The 18,223-nt window shown below is 38.3% G+C and overlaps 1 protein-coding gene across 1 annotated transcript in view; it reads left to right on the top strand.

Annotated features, from left to right (window-relative positions):
* LOC126091934 (5-oxoprolinase) overlaps positions 1-18,223 on the top strand; it is a 158,327-nt gene that overhangs the window by 65,605 nt on the left and 74,499 nt on the right. The window contains exons 6-11 of the mRNA XM_049907256.1: positions 69-329; positions 2,763-2,894; positions 9,506-9,707; positions 10,685-10,907; positions 12,871-13,009; positions 16,806-17,083. Coding sequence (XP_049763213.1) covers positions 69-329; positions 2,763-2,894; positions 9,506-9,707; positions 10,685-10,907; positions 12,871-13,009; positions 16,806-17,083 — 1,235 coding nt within the window. The remainder of the gene's footprint in view (positions 1-68; positions 330-2,762; positions 2,895-9,505; positions 9,708-10,684; positions 10,908-12,870; positions 13,010-16,805; positions 17,084-18,223) is intronic.

Here is an 18,223-nt window from a genome sequence, read left to right as displayed (position 1 = left end):
TATTATTACAAGAGTACAGCACTGCCTCTAGATGTGGCCAACTTACAGGGACAATCTTAATGTTTCAGCTCGATGTAAACACTGTTGCTGCTGGCGGTGGCTCGATGCTCTTTTTCCGCTCAGGAATGTTTGTGGTGGGTCCTGAATCTGCTGGTGCACACCCAGGCCCTGTCTGCTACCGAAAGGGAGGACCACTGGCTGTCACTGATGCCAATCTGTGGCTTGGAAGGATCCTACCCGAGTACTTCCCAAAAATATTTGGGCCTACAGAGAATGAACCCCTGGATAAAAAAGCGACTATTTCTGAGTTTGAAAAACTCACAGCTGAGGTAATTACTTCATTTTACATTCTATAGTTCCAGATATTTCAGTTTTTGGAAATGAAATTCTGTTACATCACTCTTTTGTATGTTTGAAAGCAATGTCCAATGTGAGAATCTATAAAAACCATTTTGACTTTTGCTTCATACATTTTTCCTAGCCCAATATAGTTTATCACCCAGTTCAACATTGCTAGATAAGCAGAGTATTTTTTCATGGGCTGTAACAATCCAGAAGGAAAGAAAAAAAATCATAACAGGCCATTTACAACTCTTCTTTCCCCTCAAGAATCTCCCAGCTTTCTCTTGCTTCCAAATCAAAAAGAGAGCATTCACTCATCTATTGTCTTTCTTAAAAGTTGATTTTAATATTGTGTAAGGTGGAAAGGAATGTTTATCAAATTGGTCCTCAAAACAGATTTATGTGCAAACTGGCACACTGTGAAAAAGCATTGTAGAATTTGTAATATTATAGATCAAATTAATTGACATAATCCTAAACTACATTGGAAAATTTAATAAGTAACAAGCAACTTAAAATATATGACCAGTGTAAATGACACATGAATTAAACTTTGTACACCAGATAAAATATGGGGCTGTTCAAATTTCTATAGAATTTATCATTTGATTATAAAACTACAGTTGATGTAATTTTTACTCAACATTGTGTTTGCATCTAGTTTTTCTATAAGTAACACTAGGTATGCTGCCTACCATTATTGCTCATTGTATGCTACCATATATCAGTGTCTTTCGAGATTTATATGGTCATATTTAGTTAATAACTGTAATTTAGCCATTTGAAGCATTTAATTAATCAGTGTGTACAAGCTCTATTTATAAGGTGATTCACTGGCTCTCCTGTCAGACAGTTGATTGATGCCATGATTACTTGATTGTGTAAAACATTCAAATGTTGCCTTAATTTTGTTGTTGTTTCTAGTGTAGTATCCAATATACCAACATAAAAAAGCAATCACAAGAAAACTGTCATGTGGCATGGGTTTGCAGCTGGGGAGGGAAGGCAGGGAACAGTGCCTCTGAAACCAGCAGCTTAGTCACCCTGATAAGGGTCAAAATGTCTGTTTCAATTATGGGTGTATCTCCAAAATAATTTGGACTAATATCAAAAATATGTAGAAACTTACATCATGTGTTCACTTTGTGATTTTCTGTTCATGCCATGCCTAATATTGATCCATTTTTGTGGCATATGTGTCCTGCTATAGGTTCTTAAACACTGTTCGCGCAAGGCTGCCAGCTAGTTTTTCCCTTGAGTATTATTTGCAGGAGAGCTGCTTGTGGTGTTAATAAATTTAAAATATGTAGTGTAACACCTGGTGTCGAATGTCTCTGGTTTTGTTCATGAAACACATTATTGTTAAATGGGGTACTATTCCAAGCAACAAGGCATTTCAAAAACTACAATTCCTTAACTAAGCCTCATGTTCAGTATTGCAGTTGTGTGTTGGACCCTTATTAGTCTTATCTGAGTGCAGATCTAGAGTATGTAGAAAAATAAAGAGAAATTTTTGTTCAAAGAAAATTTGACTGGTGTATTAGTGTATCTGCCAAGATAAAGACCTGAAATAGGATTCATTTTCAAACTGAGGGGAAAGTTGTGGATTATGGAACTTGGACGAGACTATTGCAGGTTGCAGTGTGTGGGAAATAAGTTAATATGCTAGTTACGGAAGAATCGGGGGCGGGGGGAGGGGGAAGGGGAGGGGTCAGCTAGAGGTTAGACCAGAACAAATGGGCTATAATGAAAAAAGTTGAGGCAAGGGGTGAATGTTGTCTTCATAGATAAAGAGAAGATGAAGTGGAACTGATAATTGAAAGTGGCTTGATATATTTTGCATTCGTTGTCCATCTCCTTAGCTGACAAGTCAGTGTGGCTGACTACCATGCAGGAGGCCCAGATTAGAGTCCCAGCCAGGTCAGAGATTGTATCCTCTTGGGGAGTAGATGTTATGTTGTCCTCATCATCATCGATCTGCAAATTGCAGAAACTGAGTCAAATAAAGACTCGCATTAGATGGCCGAAGAACTCCACATGGGATCTCCCACCCAATATCACCCTATGATCATTTCTTTTAATTCCTGTTGAACAACAACACAACACTGCTTCAGAAAGCAATTGAAACTAAATGAAGTAATTGAGTAACAAATTTTAAGTGGTCAGTGGTTATGCAGGAGTGCAAGCTGTATATTTAGTTGTGCACATTGCAAAAGAAGCATTGGAAGCTATCTTGCATTTTAGGGCTTTGAAGAAGTAGAAGATGAAGAAGAAGAAGAAGAAGATCTGGTACTTTGAATACTTCTTTCAACAAAAGGTTATCTGTAACATACCAATATTTTTTAAGGACTGAAGTATCATTCACTATGTATGCTAAATAAATCATTTTACGTTATCAGTATTTTATTTTTCATTTACAGATAAACAACTTCCTGACAAGTCAGGAGACTGAACTTTTGAAGAAAGATGCAATGTCTGTTGAAGAAGTTGCTATGGGATTCATTAAGGTTGCAAATGAAACCATGTGTCGCCCAATCAGAGCCCTTACACAGGTAACACTATTCAGTCACTGTTGAATGTAGTTAATTGTTCTTCAAAAACAAGATGGATTTTGGCTTTTCAGGTAGTTTTTTTTTTTTTCTTTTTTCATAAAATTAGATTTGGTTGCTCGAGTCTACGTGAGTGTTGTAGAGAAGAGATTTAGTTGAAGGCTAACTTAATACTAATTAGATTTAGCAATATCTCTTCCTTCTTGTACACTGCTAGACATTATAATCACAAGACAACATTAAGTTGTTTGTAATCAACCAGATCCATTAAAGGGAAGTAGAAATGATTAAAGGTATGTCACAATGGCAATATTGCAATGTGAAATATTGACATACAATTGAAGTTATTTAGCGACTCTTTTGTGATGGTTCTGGAAGCTGTGTGACACCAGATACCATCATATGTATGTTGGATTGTGTCCCACTGCATATGCCACCTATTTTCCTGTATCCATATATGTGTACCACCCCCTCCACTGGTGATGACCTACACTAGAGCAGATTTTAACATAACAGAATTAAATGCATGCAGTTGGTGACTTAATTAAAGAAGTTATGAATAAGGTGTGAGTTTGAGAAGCTGTATAAACATAGACATTGTTGTGCTGTGTAACAGTGTTTGGCAAGCCAAGCAGAATGGAAGAAACAGTTTTTACAGAAGCACCTTGATATGCTGATCCTGCAAGACACATTAGAGATGACTGAAACTGTAACTGCTGGCTTATGTGAGCTACAACACCTGCGTGTATTTCTAGACATCACAGCTGTGTTCATGAGGCTGATGTCATTAGAAACTGGTTATGAAGTGTTGGAAGACATGCAGATGATTGGTGCTTGGTGTAAAAACTGACAGGCTGACCCTTGACTTACAGAAATTGGATGTAATGTATGTAAAAAAAGATAGAGGCCCAAAATTGAATGGCTGCATGATTGGAAATCAGTCCTCGAACTCAGTCTCAGCCGTCAAGTATTTAAGAATATCCACCCAAAACAATTTTAGATAAAATCACCGTATTAGTCAAGCTGTGGGTTAGGAATACATCCGATTCCGATTTATCGGAACAGTCCTAATGAACTGTGATTCATCTGTCAAGGAGTTTGCTTTTGTAGACCCATACTCAAAAAATTGTTGATGTATTTGGGATCGATACTAACTTTGATGAATAAAAGGAAGAGATGCACAATTTATTATGTGTTTCTTCAGCCAGTGGGAGAGAATCACAGAAATGCTCATTGTGGGATGGTACAGCACAAGGAATATGTCACGAATCTCAGTGGACCTTACCCTCAAAATTCCAAGGGCCACATCTGAGTACAAAGGAAGCACCATATTACAGGTACTTCACTCAAAATACATATTGCACAATGACCCTGGCAGTAACATTAGAAAATTTGGGGTAGTATTAAGAATGTCAAAAATTATTCTTCCTGATTACTATCTGAAAATGAAATCAGATGGTGGGAAAAGTTTTGGGCACAATGTGCACTCTTTGGCACATGTTCTAGGGTACAAGTGTTTATTTTCACACTGATGGTGAGATACAACCATAATCTGGGGTTAGGCTGAAACAAAATTATCTGTGTGATCCATCATCGTATCTGTATCCAATTGCAAATTTGCTGTATCTTAATTGTTCACTAATTATGATTCAATAAATTGCAACTGTCTTAAAATATGAAGAATATCCACAATAGATGTACAGTAAAATTGGAAAAATTTAAATTATAACAAATGAGATGTCCATAGTTTTAAAAGAAAGCAAATGGGTATTTAATGTGTTACTCAATTAAAATTGTTAGTTACATAAGGGATTCGTACTTCAATGTGATCAGGATAGGTGAATTGTGGACTATGGGGTTGTGTAAGGGTGAATGGGTGGTTAGTACCAATAATAGTAGCTCCATTAATTCTCTAATGTCTTTTATTGCTTCTGCAAATGTGCACACATTCAGTCATTACCTGTAACAGCCAACTGGTACTGAGCATTGCTGTTTGAAGACATAACACAAATCTTCACCTTGCCTATCTGACCAACACTGTATCTGCTTACTAAGTTAGGCCACTTTAGATGCCTGCATGCAGGACAGCATAAGTGTCCCTTCCTTCATTCATTCATACATTATATTCCATAAATCCCAACTGGTTTGTGTCCATCACACTGTGGACAGAGTTTTTGCAGGTCATGCAGTTATCTGTAATGAACTATTACCTGAGGAGGAAAGTGGCACAAATATATCCAGTCCCTCATGATAATATTTTAAACTGGTGCAAAGGTTGGCAACTTGTTTTAAATGTTCAGAAATGTAAAATTTTGCGCTTCATAAAATACTGGAAAGTAATATCGTAGCCCGTAAAATTACAGGAATTCATTCATCACCGGACTTCGTCTGCTGCTAGTATTTCAGCAGTAAAATGTTCAGCCATTTTCAAAGTGAGCCTGAGAGACTGACAGTAAAGCGTTCCTGTCCACCTTACCTCAGCTGAGAGAAGCAATGAGAGTACTATCTGGAACACTTAGACCTACACCTGTTAATTGGCTACCTGTATTAGCTAATACACTATGTGATCAAAAGTATCCGGACACCCCCAAAAACATAAGTTTTTTATATTAGGTGCATTGTGCTGCCACCTACTGCTAGGTACTCCATATCGGCGATCTAAGTAGTCATTAGACATTGTGAGAGAGCAGAATGGGGCACTCGGCGGAATTCATGGCTTCGAACATGGTCAGGTGATTGGGTGGCACTTGTGTCATACATCTGTGAGCGAGATTTCCACACTCCTAAACGCCCCAGGTCCACTGTTTCCAATGTAATAGTGAGGTGGAAACATGAAGGGACACGGACAGCACAAAAGCGTACAGGCTGACCTCGTCTGTTGACTGATGACTGATGACTGACAGAGACCGCAGACAGTTGAAGAGGGTCATAATGTGTAATTAGGCAGACATCTATCTAGACCATCACACAGGAATTAAAAACTGCATCAGGATCCATTTTAAGTATTATGACAGTTAGGTGGGAAAACTTGGATTTCATGGTCGAGTGGCTGCTCGTAAGCCACACATCACACTGGTAAATGCCAAACGACGCCTTGCTTGGTGTAAGGTGCGTAAACATTGGATGATTGAACAGTGGAAAAATGTTGTGTCGAGTGGCAAATCATGGTACACAATGTGGCAATCCGATGGTAAGGTGTGGGTATGATGATTGACCGGTGAACATCATCTGTCAGTGTGCCTAGTGCCAACAGTAAAACTCGGATGTGGTGGTGTTACGGTGTGGTCATGTTATTCATGGAGGGGGCTTGCAGACCTTGTGTGTTCTGCATGGCACTATCGCAGCACAGGCCTACATTGATGTTTTAAGCATCTTCTTGCTTCCCACTGTTGAAGAGCAATTCGGGGATGGCAACTCCATCTTTCAGCATGATCGAGCATCTGTTCATAATCAATGGCCTATGGCAAAGTGGTTACATGACAGTAACATTCCTGTTATGGACTGGCCTGCAGAGAGTCCTGACCTGAATCCTATAGGACACCTTTGGGACGTTTTGTAATGCCGACTTCATGCCAGGCCTCACCAACAAACATCGATACCTCTTCTCAGTGCAGCACTCTGCGAAGAATGGGCTGTCATTCCCCAAGAAACCTTCCAGCATCTGACTGAATGTATGCCTGCGAGAGTGGAAGCTGTCATCAAGGCTAAGGGTGGGCCAACACCATATTGAATTCCAGCATTACTGATGGAGGGTGCCACTAACTTGTAAGTCATTTTCATCTAGGTGTCCAGATACTTTTGATCACATAGTGCTTAGCACCATCTGAAATCAGAAGAAATCAGTTGCTATTCAGGGTCTGTAGTGAAATATTTTTGGACCAAATCTTCCTGTACAATAGGACTGGGCACCAAAAAAATGCTTATAATAAAGGTATGGCAAAAAGCAAAATATAGAATAGAAGCCTGTTTGATGACCCAAATAGAACAATGGTGACTTAGTCTGTGAAAGAAAAAGAGCCAATTACTTTTTCCCTCTTACTCTGTCAGGTACACCTCGCTTGAACTGGGGTTGGGGTGGCTTTTCACATATGCTAAAGCCTTAGAAATGTCTTGTACTCTGACTCATGCCTCCATTATGACAGAAGGGGCTGTGGTTCAGAAAGATGACAGTTCTTTGTGTTTCTGTGTGCTGCCACTTGGAGAGTAGTTTGCTGTTTCTCTATTGTGGAAAGTATCTACATGTATACTCTGCAAACCACCATAGGTATATGGGTCATCATTTAAAGCTGGTTCTGTTAACTTTGTTAACAGACTTTCTCAGGATAGTTTACATCTATCTTGAAGATTCTTCCAGTTCAGTTCTTGCAGTATCTGTGTGACATTCTCCCACAGATCAAACAAGCCTGTGATCATTCATTCTGGGCATCTCTGTATACGTTCAGTGTCCCGTATGTAGCCCTATTTGGTATGGGTCCCACAACATTTGAGCAATATTCTAGAATCAGTCGCATGAGTGATTTGTAAGTAAGCAGTTTCCTGTGTAGATTGATTGCACTTCCCCAGTATTGTACCAATAAACTGGATCTACCACCTGCTTTGACCATGATGGAACCTATGTGACCATTACATTTCATGTCCCTACAAAGTGTTCCATCCAGCTATTTGTATGATTTGGCTGATTCCAAGTGTGACTCACTGATATTCTAGTCATAGAATACTACTTTTTTTTCATTTTGTGAAGTGCATAGCTTACATTTCTGCTCTGCACATTTAAAGCAAGTTGCCAATCTGTGCACCACTTCAAAATCGTATCAAGATCTAACTGAATATTTATGCAGCTTCTTTGCAACAATACTAGGTCATAGATAACTGCATCATCTGCAAAAGGTCTGAGGTTACTATTAATATTTTCTGCAAGGTCATTGACATACAACAGGAATGTAAAGGGTCGCACCACACTTCCCTGGGGCACACCTAAAGCTTCTTCTACATCTGATGATGACTCTTCATCCAAGATATCATGTTGCTTCCTCCCCACCAAAAAGTCCTCAGTCCAGTCACAAATTTCACTTGGTACCCCATATAATCATACTTTTGACAATAAGCTTAGGTGTGGCACTGAGTCAAATGCTTTTCAGAAATCAAGAAATACTGTATCTACATGATTGCCTTGATCCATAGCTTTCAGTATGTCATATGAAAAAAGTGAGAGTTGGGTGTCACATGATCGATGTTTTCGGAATCCAGGCTGGTTAGCATTGAGGAGATCATTGTGTTCAAAGTACCTTATTACATTCGAGCTCAGAATATTTTCTAAGATTCTACAACAAATTAATGTCAGGAATATTGGATGAGAGTTTTGTTGATCACTTCTTCTACCCTTCTTATAGATGGGTGTGACCTGTGCTTTTTTTTCAAGAACAGGGCATTGTTTTTTGTTTGAGGGATATGCAATAGATTATAGTCAGAAGAGGGGCTAATTCAGCCACAAATTTAGTACAGAATCTGATGGGAATTCCATCGGGGCCTTGAAGCTTTTTTCAATTTTACTGACAGCAATACTTATTTCATTCATATGTAGTATGTCTGCTACATAAATTGATTGAGTACATTCCATGCACTACTTACAATTTGTCTTGTCATTGTTGATTGGTCAAGTGTTGTCAGTGCAGAGGACATTGTGCAGCTGTGCCCAATTTCTGTTGAAGGCAGTGGGTGGCTCTAATGAAATGAACAGATGAAGTGCAGGTCTTGTAGCCTGCATATTTTCTTCATATGAATTACCACTGTCCTCTTTTTCAAGTCATTGAATAAACTATATTTTGCTTATGGAAATTCTGGGATTGAAACAGCAAAGAGGATGGGCAACCACCTATTTGTGGATGAATGGTGGCTGGTCCACCTGTGCACCACCTGTCCATTCACGTGCAAGTCCTATTCCATCAAAGGTGCGGCCGAATACTCTGTTCTATTCTGTTTAGCTGTGAAAGTAAACATGTAATCTACCAGGTACGCTGCATCTATACTGCTGCACGAATAACCAGATGGCTACCAACAGGGAACATCACTGACAAAATGCAACTAATCACAAGCTTGAAGGCTGTTTTACAAAAGCTCAAAATTATGACTGTTCATTTATTATTTATTCTTTGTTTCACTGGACCAAAAGAAAACCAGCAGAACTGCAAACCAGCAGACCTTATAAACAAAAAAAGGTTATAAACAAATGAATGATTGTCACAGTACAAAAATCAGCAAAATTTGTATTAGTTATAAATATCTGTCTGTCATTAAAAACTTTCATGTATGCCAGGATGCCATAAAATGGAATTAAAAAGGTGGCATTGTATATGGTTAAGGACTTAATGAATTGTACAAAGTGAGGCCTTACATTTTTACATTCATTGTTTATAAATTTTTATGTTATGTTCTTATCTTTACAACAGTCTGCTGTTTACTCCTATTCATTTAGTGATAGCAGTGTATACAATGCTTTCTGTTGGATCAGTAAATTGATCTGAACTGTTAGAAATAGAAAATTATTTTATTTTCTCTGTTTCATCTCAGTATAAATTTAAGGACTAGCATTTGTATTGCACTTTTATTTTGGCTAGGCAAAGGGTTACGACACTTCCCGGCACGTACTGGCCTGCTTTGGAGGAGCAGGAGGGCAGCATGCATGTTCAATTGCTCGTGCACTTGGAATGGGAACTGTATTTGTTCACAAATACGCTGGAATTCTTTCAGCATTTGGTATGGCTCTTGCAGATGTTGTTCACGAGGCCCAAGAACCATGTGCAAAATTGTATGAGCAAGGTAATTTTAATCCATAATACTGTTAAGCTATTAATTCTTATTTTATTTTCAGGAATTGTCCAAGCATCAACCACATAAAAAAACATTGGATTTTAATCAGGCAAAGGAAGAAGCTGCCTTTGGTAGTGGGTAAAGCAGAATGTATCATTTGCAAGTTGTATATGAAATTGTAGAGTGGAACAAAGAATTTAAATTACTGGACAAAATGTTCTCAGTTTTCAAACTGCATTTGTTGAAAGCCTTATCACAGCTAATGCTTAATGCAGTACAAAAACAAAGAGCATTTTATATTTGTGTCTTGAGTAACTGGTAAACACATTGCTGTGGAAACGAAACATTCTCCCATGTGGAAAAGTATGCTGTGGGGTTCAGTTCATCTTAGATTGTGTGACAATAAAAGGGGGGGGGGGGGGTTACAAAACACTGTACTTCATTGGTGCAAACGGAGTAGGATGCAGGTAGGGCACAGCCATGCTTTGCAAAGCAAACTGATGCAATAACTTTGAAACCAGCTACAAGTGAAGAGAATGGTGTCATCTAGAGACTGGTGGGCATACTTAGTCATACCACTACCCCAAGACAATTAGACTCAAAATGGAAAGATTTATTGACTACTTCTTGTAAGTAAATACTCGGATAATGACCTAATTACAGATGACAAAAAAATGCAAGAACAACATGATTGCATGGAATAGTCTGTGAGAGGTCTTTATCCAAGAGTGAATGTCATTTGCATGGTGGTGGTGACATGACAAGAAATAAAGCTGAAAACATTACAACACAACTTCATGTGACAGCAAAATGTGTTTTGAGAGAGCCTACTATGATATAGCTTTGAAAGACGTCATTTATTTTTAGCATTGTATTTCATAATCTATTAGCCTTTCTGAGACAACAATTGCTTCACAACATTGTATGTTTCAGCTATGAACCATATTATGATATGTGTGAGTATGTTTCTTTTTTTTCTCCCACAGATTCATTTACTTATCTAGATGAACGTCTTGATGCACTAGAAGCAGAGTGTCGGCAGAAATTAATGGAACAGGGGTTTGCTACTGAGCAAATTGACACTGAACCATTTCTGCATCTTCGATACGAAGGAACAGATTGTGCACTAATGTGTTGCCCTCGTAAAATGAGCAAGAATTCAGTGTCTGAATGTAAACACGGTGACTTTAAGGAGACTTTTCTCCAAAGGTTTGTTTCCACAAAAACTGATAGTTGTAACTTAATATATGTTTTAATATTATCTGACAAATATTTAACAGTTTTTGGGTTATATAAATATAAGTCTTGATGTGGTTTGCCCATGATTTGACAGGAGTGAGTGACATTATTGTACACTCTTGATCTCAACTGTGGTTTCTGCTGCTTCAGACATAGATAAACATGTAGCAGCTTTGAGATCTGTTTCCACATCTCCTACTGTTTTGATGACTGCCAAATTCAATATTCTGGTGTGTTTTGCTGTGATTATGTGCTACTTGATGAACATAACTGGTTTCAGCCATTTTCCTATGCCAAGAAAGATATTTTGATGAATTCTTTGTGCAATCTGTTGCCAGTCCCTGAGCAGTCACTTACCAGTTGGTGCTGTGGTTACTGGTTTCACAGTACATACTGTGACTGGATAGTGATGACAGCAATCTGTGATACTAGGAGAAACATATCTCGTATTTGGTTAAACATATATATACCGGATACATCTGAGGATGAGTCTTGGTAGTTCAAAAATTGATCATGACACTATAGAAAGAAATTGAAGACTAGTTATGCAGTCAGAAACAAATTTAGTCCTAATCTCAACTTATTGTATAATAGCGTTCCTATGTTCCATTACAAAGGGAAGGTTTTGTGAAGTGTCCATTCAGCAGAATCAAGCAGTAAGAATCTTGTGTGAAGTAAATAAATGTGCAATTTGAAGAAGCCCTTTTTAAGAATCTTCTAAATACATTCACTCCATAATGGTTTTTGATGCTGGCAATAATAATCACTTTCACCTGAACTGTGATGTATGTAACCAGAATACAAGACACAAAAATAAATTTTAAGTAGACTTTGCCAGCTTGTCTAGGGTTCAGAATAGTTTTGTGCTCTGGTGGGAAGATATGCCACAAGCTTTTAATATAAAGCAAGAACTGGAAAGCCCAAGTAATTCAAAATAAAATGTCTAGATTCAAGGGTTTAAAAGTTCTTTTACCTGCATGGCAAGTGGAAGTGTTCACCATAGAGCACTGTGACAAGCAGTAATGTACTGTATGTAAATGGGTTGTAGGCACATTTCAACTTACGTACGACTGATTTTCCTGAAACAGAGTTGAGGAAGTTCATTTCTGCAGACAGTTTGGCTTTGGCCACTCAGCAGAGAAGTCTTGAAGCTGATGAAGAGATACTATCTGCAGATATAAGTACAGTGCATGAATACTTTAAAAAGTTGAGATTAACACCAAACCCAAAAAGATCTTAACACTAGAATAGTGAGTGCAAAACTAGATCACCTTTAATACTTTTAATGATCAAGTCCTCCACCACCAAGACTTCCAAAAATATCTAGAAGTACTCTGGATAGAACCTTATCCTACAAGAAACACACAGAAAACACTGCAGCAAAGCTGAGATTGTACAATAACGTCATACAGAAGCAGAATGGTACCTTATGGAGTGCAAGATCTATTACATATGATGTTCTTCCTTAGGGCTCATCTACCCTGTTGCTGAATACTGTGGTCTAGTGTGGCTTAATAGTACAGTTGAGGAGGCAGCAACTTTTTTCCAAAGTAACACTTTTTTTTAACTGACTTACTAAAATTTGACTGGCACACATGTGAATAACTTTAAGTAGTATAGTGACAGTTTATTGATAATGTGGTATACAGATTAAATTTTTGTGATTTCTTGTGTGACATATTTGATTCATTCCACATCTCTGAACATTTTCTTTCGTGGAATGGAGCAGAATGCTATAGGCAGAATGAATTGATGGATAAATAAATTGCATGTTAAGCAGTCTGTGGGATATTTAAACCAAAACTGTATTTATACTGCTTTTATTTTTCTGTCCTTTCCATCTTTGTGTGAAAGAAGATGGTAACTGATCTGTAAATTATGATGAAGCACGTTACTGAAATATATGTGTAATATTTGCCAATTATTTCCACAGATACCAACGTGAGTTTGGATTTACAATTGCTGGTAGAGCTATTGTTGTGGATGACATAAGAGTGAGAGGTATTGGGAAGTCCATGATAGATATAGATCATAAAGTGGAAACAGCTACTGAGCCTCCAGTTCCAGACAAGGTAACATTACACAACATTATTTTGAGATGTAATTCAACTCAGTTTTATAGAAAGATACAAATAATATGATATTGTATAACATATAAAAAGAAGTACAGGGTAATGGAAAGTAAGGAGAGAGTAATTCAGAGGTAGAAAAAATTCAAGTGTGAGTGGTGGAAGACAGAGCAGACTTAACAGAAGTGTAAGGGTAGAATTTACAGCATTGAAGAAGAAGAAAAAGAAGCTCATAAAAGGGGAGGATGATCTGCAGATAAGTGTTACACAGAATTTAATTTAATCACAGAGGAGTGTGTGCGTGTCAGTATTTTTTGACAAGTAAGTGCATAGCGGTGGTGGCATGGTAGGGCCAATTAAGGAAACCTATCCATACCTTTGGTTGTGCCTAGGTACCTTCGCACTGTGGGCCACCCTGCAGATGAGTTCACAGGCTCTGCACCACCCGTACCTGCTTGGCTTTGCAGAAAGCACATTCTCTCTCCACTACACAAATAATTAAGGGGTATTGAGTACATCCATCTGGAAAAGATTTGTTGTAGCAGAAAAATAAGGACAGAACTATGATTTAACAAAGAGCAGAATTTAATTGGAAGCACTGTGGCCTCCTAAAAAGAGTACATGACACAAAAAACACTCCAAAATAATTCAAAGTGTGTGCATTTCCACACACACTCCTAATACCTCTGATAAGACATTATAAAACAGTTTATTGTATTGCAGCAACTCGTAAACCGAAGGTACTGTTCACATTAAACTGCTTTCTACTGTATCACTCATACACATTTACTGCATCCAGAGCAATTTTCCATTGGCTATAAACTACTGTCAACTGTTACTCAGAAATCAATAGTGTGAACCAGAATACTTTCAGGGAGGCTGCAGTGCTCAGAAGCATGTTACCATCAACAATTTAAAACTTTTGATAAGGCAGCACAGGTGTGAAGTGATAGCACATTGAAGAATAGCTTTAGAAGTATGCATCCATCTTTGATACCAGTGGAGGCTGGATCGTGGCAATTGTATGTGAGCTGCCTTTGGCAAAATAGATGACATCAAATTACAGTATATCATGTTAATAATGCCGCTTCTGTGGAGCTACTGACAGCATAAGATCTATCAGCAACAATGGCTTCTGGTTAGATCTCACTCACTGACAACTCTGGAAGATACTCCAGTGCAACACCTTCTTCTTCGTAACACCTTCTTCCCTAAAAAGATGATGGCATCCCTATTTATCACTTCAGTTAAGTTGTATCAGATTGATTGCTAATTAAACTTTGTCTAACACATGTCTTTGAAACTTAACACAGATGTTGCAAGCAGATAGGCATTACTCTTATTGACCTGGTCAACAGCCATGCTCATTAGCATCCTGCTTCTGGATTTCGGGAAGCTGCCCCAGCCACAGATTGAATTTGTTGAACAGATTGATGATGAGGTCTAGTGTGCCGACCTGCCTGGATATGGTTCTAGACAGTTTCCCACATCTAACTTCTGGGCTGGTACCTGTGTACTGCCCCTGTTACATGATTCGCGAACAGTTCAAAAACATTTTCACACTTTCACGTGGGATAACACTAGTTGCAGACAGGTGGGGTGCACAGATCCATCTTGGGGAGGAAGACAGCAAGAGTGTCTGGCCATCCTATATGATTAATATTGCCAAAATTAACTTGCTGACCCTTTGAAGATACAGGATAAGGCAGAGGAACATAACATTCATCTCATTCTCCATTTCATAATAGCACACTCGAAATGTATAAATACCGTGTGTCTCCCCCATGTTTGCCTAAGATGGGACCATTGAATGAGGCTGTTTGATAGTGTGGAGCCATATGAGATACACAGAATGACTGATGATAACAGTGGGAAGAGTGAGGGGCTACCTGGCCCATGGGTGTAGTGTGAGTTGGCAAACAAAGAGTGTGGTCAACTGGCTGTCTTCAATTTACAACGCTGCTATCTACATTTACATCTACATCTACACGATTACTCTGCTATTCACAATAAAGTGCCTGGCAGAGGCATGTTCTATCACTGATAGAATGAGCTTTGGTTTGCTGTGCACTGCGTAATACATTAGACAATGCTGCTGCAGGACACTACTTCTACTGGTGAGCACTCCTGCTCCCAGCGCTCGTGACTCATAGAGTGAAAGCAAAATCTTGCTGCTTCATAGAGTAAAAGTTGAATGGTCCTGGGCTAAATCGACAGTTCCATCCTTTTAACCAAGGACTGTACTTACAGATAAACTATGCCATTACGTAAGTTCACCAGATGCATAAATACACCAATGTTCTAGAAGCTTTGAGACTCGGAAGCTGAATTGTATCCAAATGTCAAATCAAACATTTTTCAGCCATCGAAATTTCCAAATTGTTATTTTATTTGGCTTTCGGTTTCGGCAATATGTTACACCATCTTCAAGTACCTGAACCAACATGTGGGAAGATTCCCATCTTTGGTCCAATTGAAATAGGGGCCAACATTCAAAGACTGGTATCCGTGGATTTTTGTGACAGTGATCCCTTCAAACATCATCTGAAGATAGCGTAATGTATTGCCAAAACTGGTAGCCCAATAAAATAACAATTTGGAAATTTAGACGGGTGAAAGGTGTTTGATTTGACATTCTGTACTGAACAACTGACGTCCCACAACCAACTGTGAAAAGATGGACATTCAGAGACTTGAACCGTATCCAATGCCATGCCATTCATGGCAAGCAGAGCTTTCCCTTGCTTCGTCAGTCAGTTACCTTATCCTGCACAGCTCTCCGGCAAGTAATGCAGTAATGCCAGACATGTTGTGCATCAGTGCTTTGGTCCCTAGTGCATTCTTCAGTGCTTAATTTAATAGCAATGTAGTTAGTGACAACAATAAGATACACATACATTATTCAACACAAATTATCAATATGTAAAAGAACTGTTTAATAATGTAGCTGTATAAATCAGATGATTATAGAACAAGTTGCATAAAGACATAATGAATGAAATAGACCAGGGACTCTAACTCTATATCATGCTAATATATGGTGAAAGTAAGTCACTTGTTACAATAACTCACTTGTTTAAATGTACACCTGTGTACCCATATGACTGTTAAAGGATTGTGCATATTGTCTGTGTAAATCAGTGGTTCATGCCAATTAATTTTTAAAGAGAGTTCAGTGTTACTTATGGTATAGATACTGCTTTGTGAACGATGATGAACTATGTGATTACTTTCAATCACACTAATTTGGTTTTTGGTGGAAGGGCAGGGATATTTGAATTGCTTTTCATAGAGATGTGAATCGGAAGATTAGTGAGAGGTGTAGGGACAACTTAGGGCTTAAGCAGAATGCCACTGGCATTGTCTTAGGAAATACTATAAGATTTACATAGCATTTGGATGGAATTCCATGAAGCAGATACATTTTCAGATAATGGCTTTGGAAGCTCATAGATTTGAAGGAGAAACTGGTTGATCATTTCCAAATCAGAATAGAATTTTGTAGTGAAGATGACATTTTGATGAGCTATTTTTCATGGCCTCTGAAAAAGCGAAAATATTTGCAAGGAATATATTTCTATACAAAGTTGTCAATGTAATTTGCACACAAGAGGACACATATATATCCGTGGAGCAAGCCATGTGAAATATTCAGAATTAAGCAAAGGAAACATGGAAGCCAGTGTTCATACAAATTTTATTCATTTCTGTACTGATTGGATTGAATACTGTCATAGTTTTTCTAGCACACAATAAAACAGTAACAGTTGTTCTTTTAATGCAGTTTTCTCTATTTTAGGTAACAAAAGTCTATTTTGAGGGTGGCTACAGAGAGACATCAGTATATTTACTGAGTGATCTGAAAGCTGGACACACCATAGCAGGGCCTGCTATCATCATGGACAACCTCAGCACCATTCTAGTAGAACCTGACTGCACTGCTCTCATAACATCAAGTGGAGACGTTAAGATAACAATTGGCTCAGGAGAACTGAAGAAGATTGGCACTGAACTAGATTCAATCCAACTCAGCATATTCTCACACCGATTCATGAGTATTGCTGAACAAATGGGAAGGTTTGTAGAGAATATAAATTGGACAACTTTTTTCATCATGGTTTTATAGGAGTTAAAAGTTTTGATCTAAGCACTTACATTATTTAGCTTTCAACTTGTATGAAATGAAATTTTGAGTATTGATTTGTAAGATGATACAGTTGTTACAATCCAATATGAAAACTGTTGGTAGCAGTAATTTTTAGTTTATTCATCACAGCTGGGGTTTGATTTCATTCTGACCTCTTGGGAAACGCACTAATTGGACAAAGATTTCTGCGACAAAGGCTGGATTGTTGTGAAAGATGTGCACAATATTTCGAAAACAGAGTTCAGTTGTTCATGTTAGGTGATCTTGTGTAATAGATGGCAGGAGGCCCAGGAGCACTCATGTTGCACATGTGTCCACCTCATATGTCTTCTATGGGCTGCAGTGGGAAGGCAGTTGTCTGGCACTGGGTTGGTAGTGCAACTGTTACCCCTCTGTCCAGTGCCACAGTTATTTTTAACTTCCCACCTTGTTTATACCAATGAAACTAATCAATGTTTGAAAATGTAATAAAATTGGATGCATAAAAAATCTACTTGCCAGTTGGATATGGAAACATGCTAACTTTCTGAGCCATTGGCTCCTTCTTCTGGCAGATCGGTTGAAGGGAAAGAAAGAGGGGTGATGGAGAAGACTGGTGAAGTTTATGAAATGGGGAAGGTTATGGCAAAGTTACTCAGAACCTTGTCAGGGGAGACTTACTGTACGGTATGAGAAGGAAGGATTGACTGCTGGTGCCTGCACTGGACTAGGTTTGTAAACCTGAGAACTTAATGTTGGAAAATAGGGTAATAATCAAAACAGAGATTACAAAAAAAGAAGAAAAAAACCATCATGCAAGAGTCAATAAGAGTGGCAAGCTAAGATCATTATACATGGTAGACAGGTGAAGGGGGTGGGAGATCAAAAATATAGTGTTGAAAAATAAAAGATATAGAAAAATAAAAGGGGACTGTTGAAAAGGAATAGGCATTGGGAAAAAAACTGCTGAGACCATAGAAATTAACATAAATTTATGCCAAGAGGGTGGTGAGAACCAAGCATTTGTTGTAATGCCAGTCCCACCAGCAGAGTTCTGAGAGACTGGTGTCAGGAGGGAGATCCCATATGGC

Source organism: Schistocerca cancellata, chromosome 7, assembly GCF_023864275.1.
Source record: "Schistocerca cancellata isolate TAMUIC-IGC-003103 chromosome 7, iqSchCanc2.1, whole genome shotgun sequence".
In the NCBI taxonomy this organism is placed as follows: Eukaryota; Metazoa; Arthropoda; class Insecta; order Orthoptera; family Acrididae; genus Schistocerca; species Schistocerca cancellata.
This window is presented reverse-complemented; position numbering and strand designations above follow the sequence as displayed.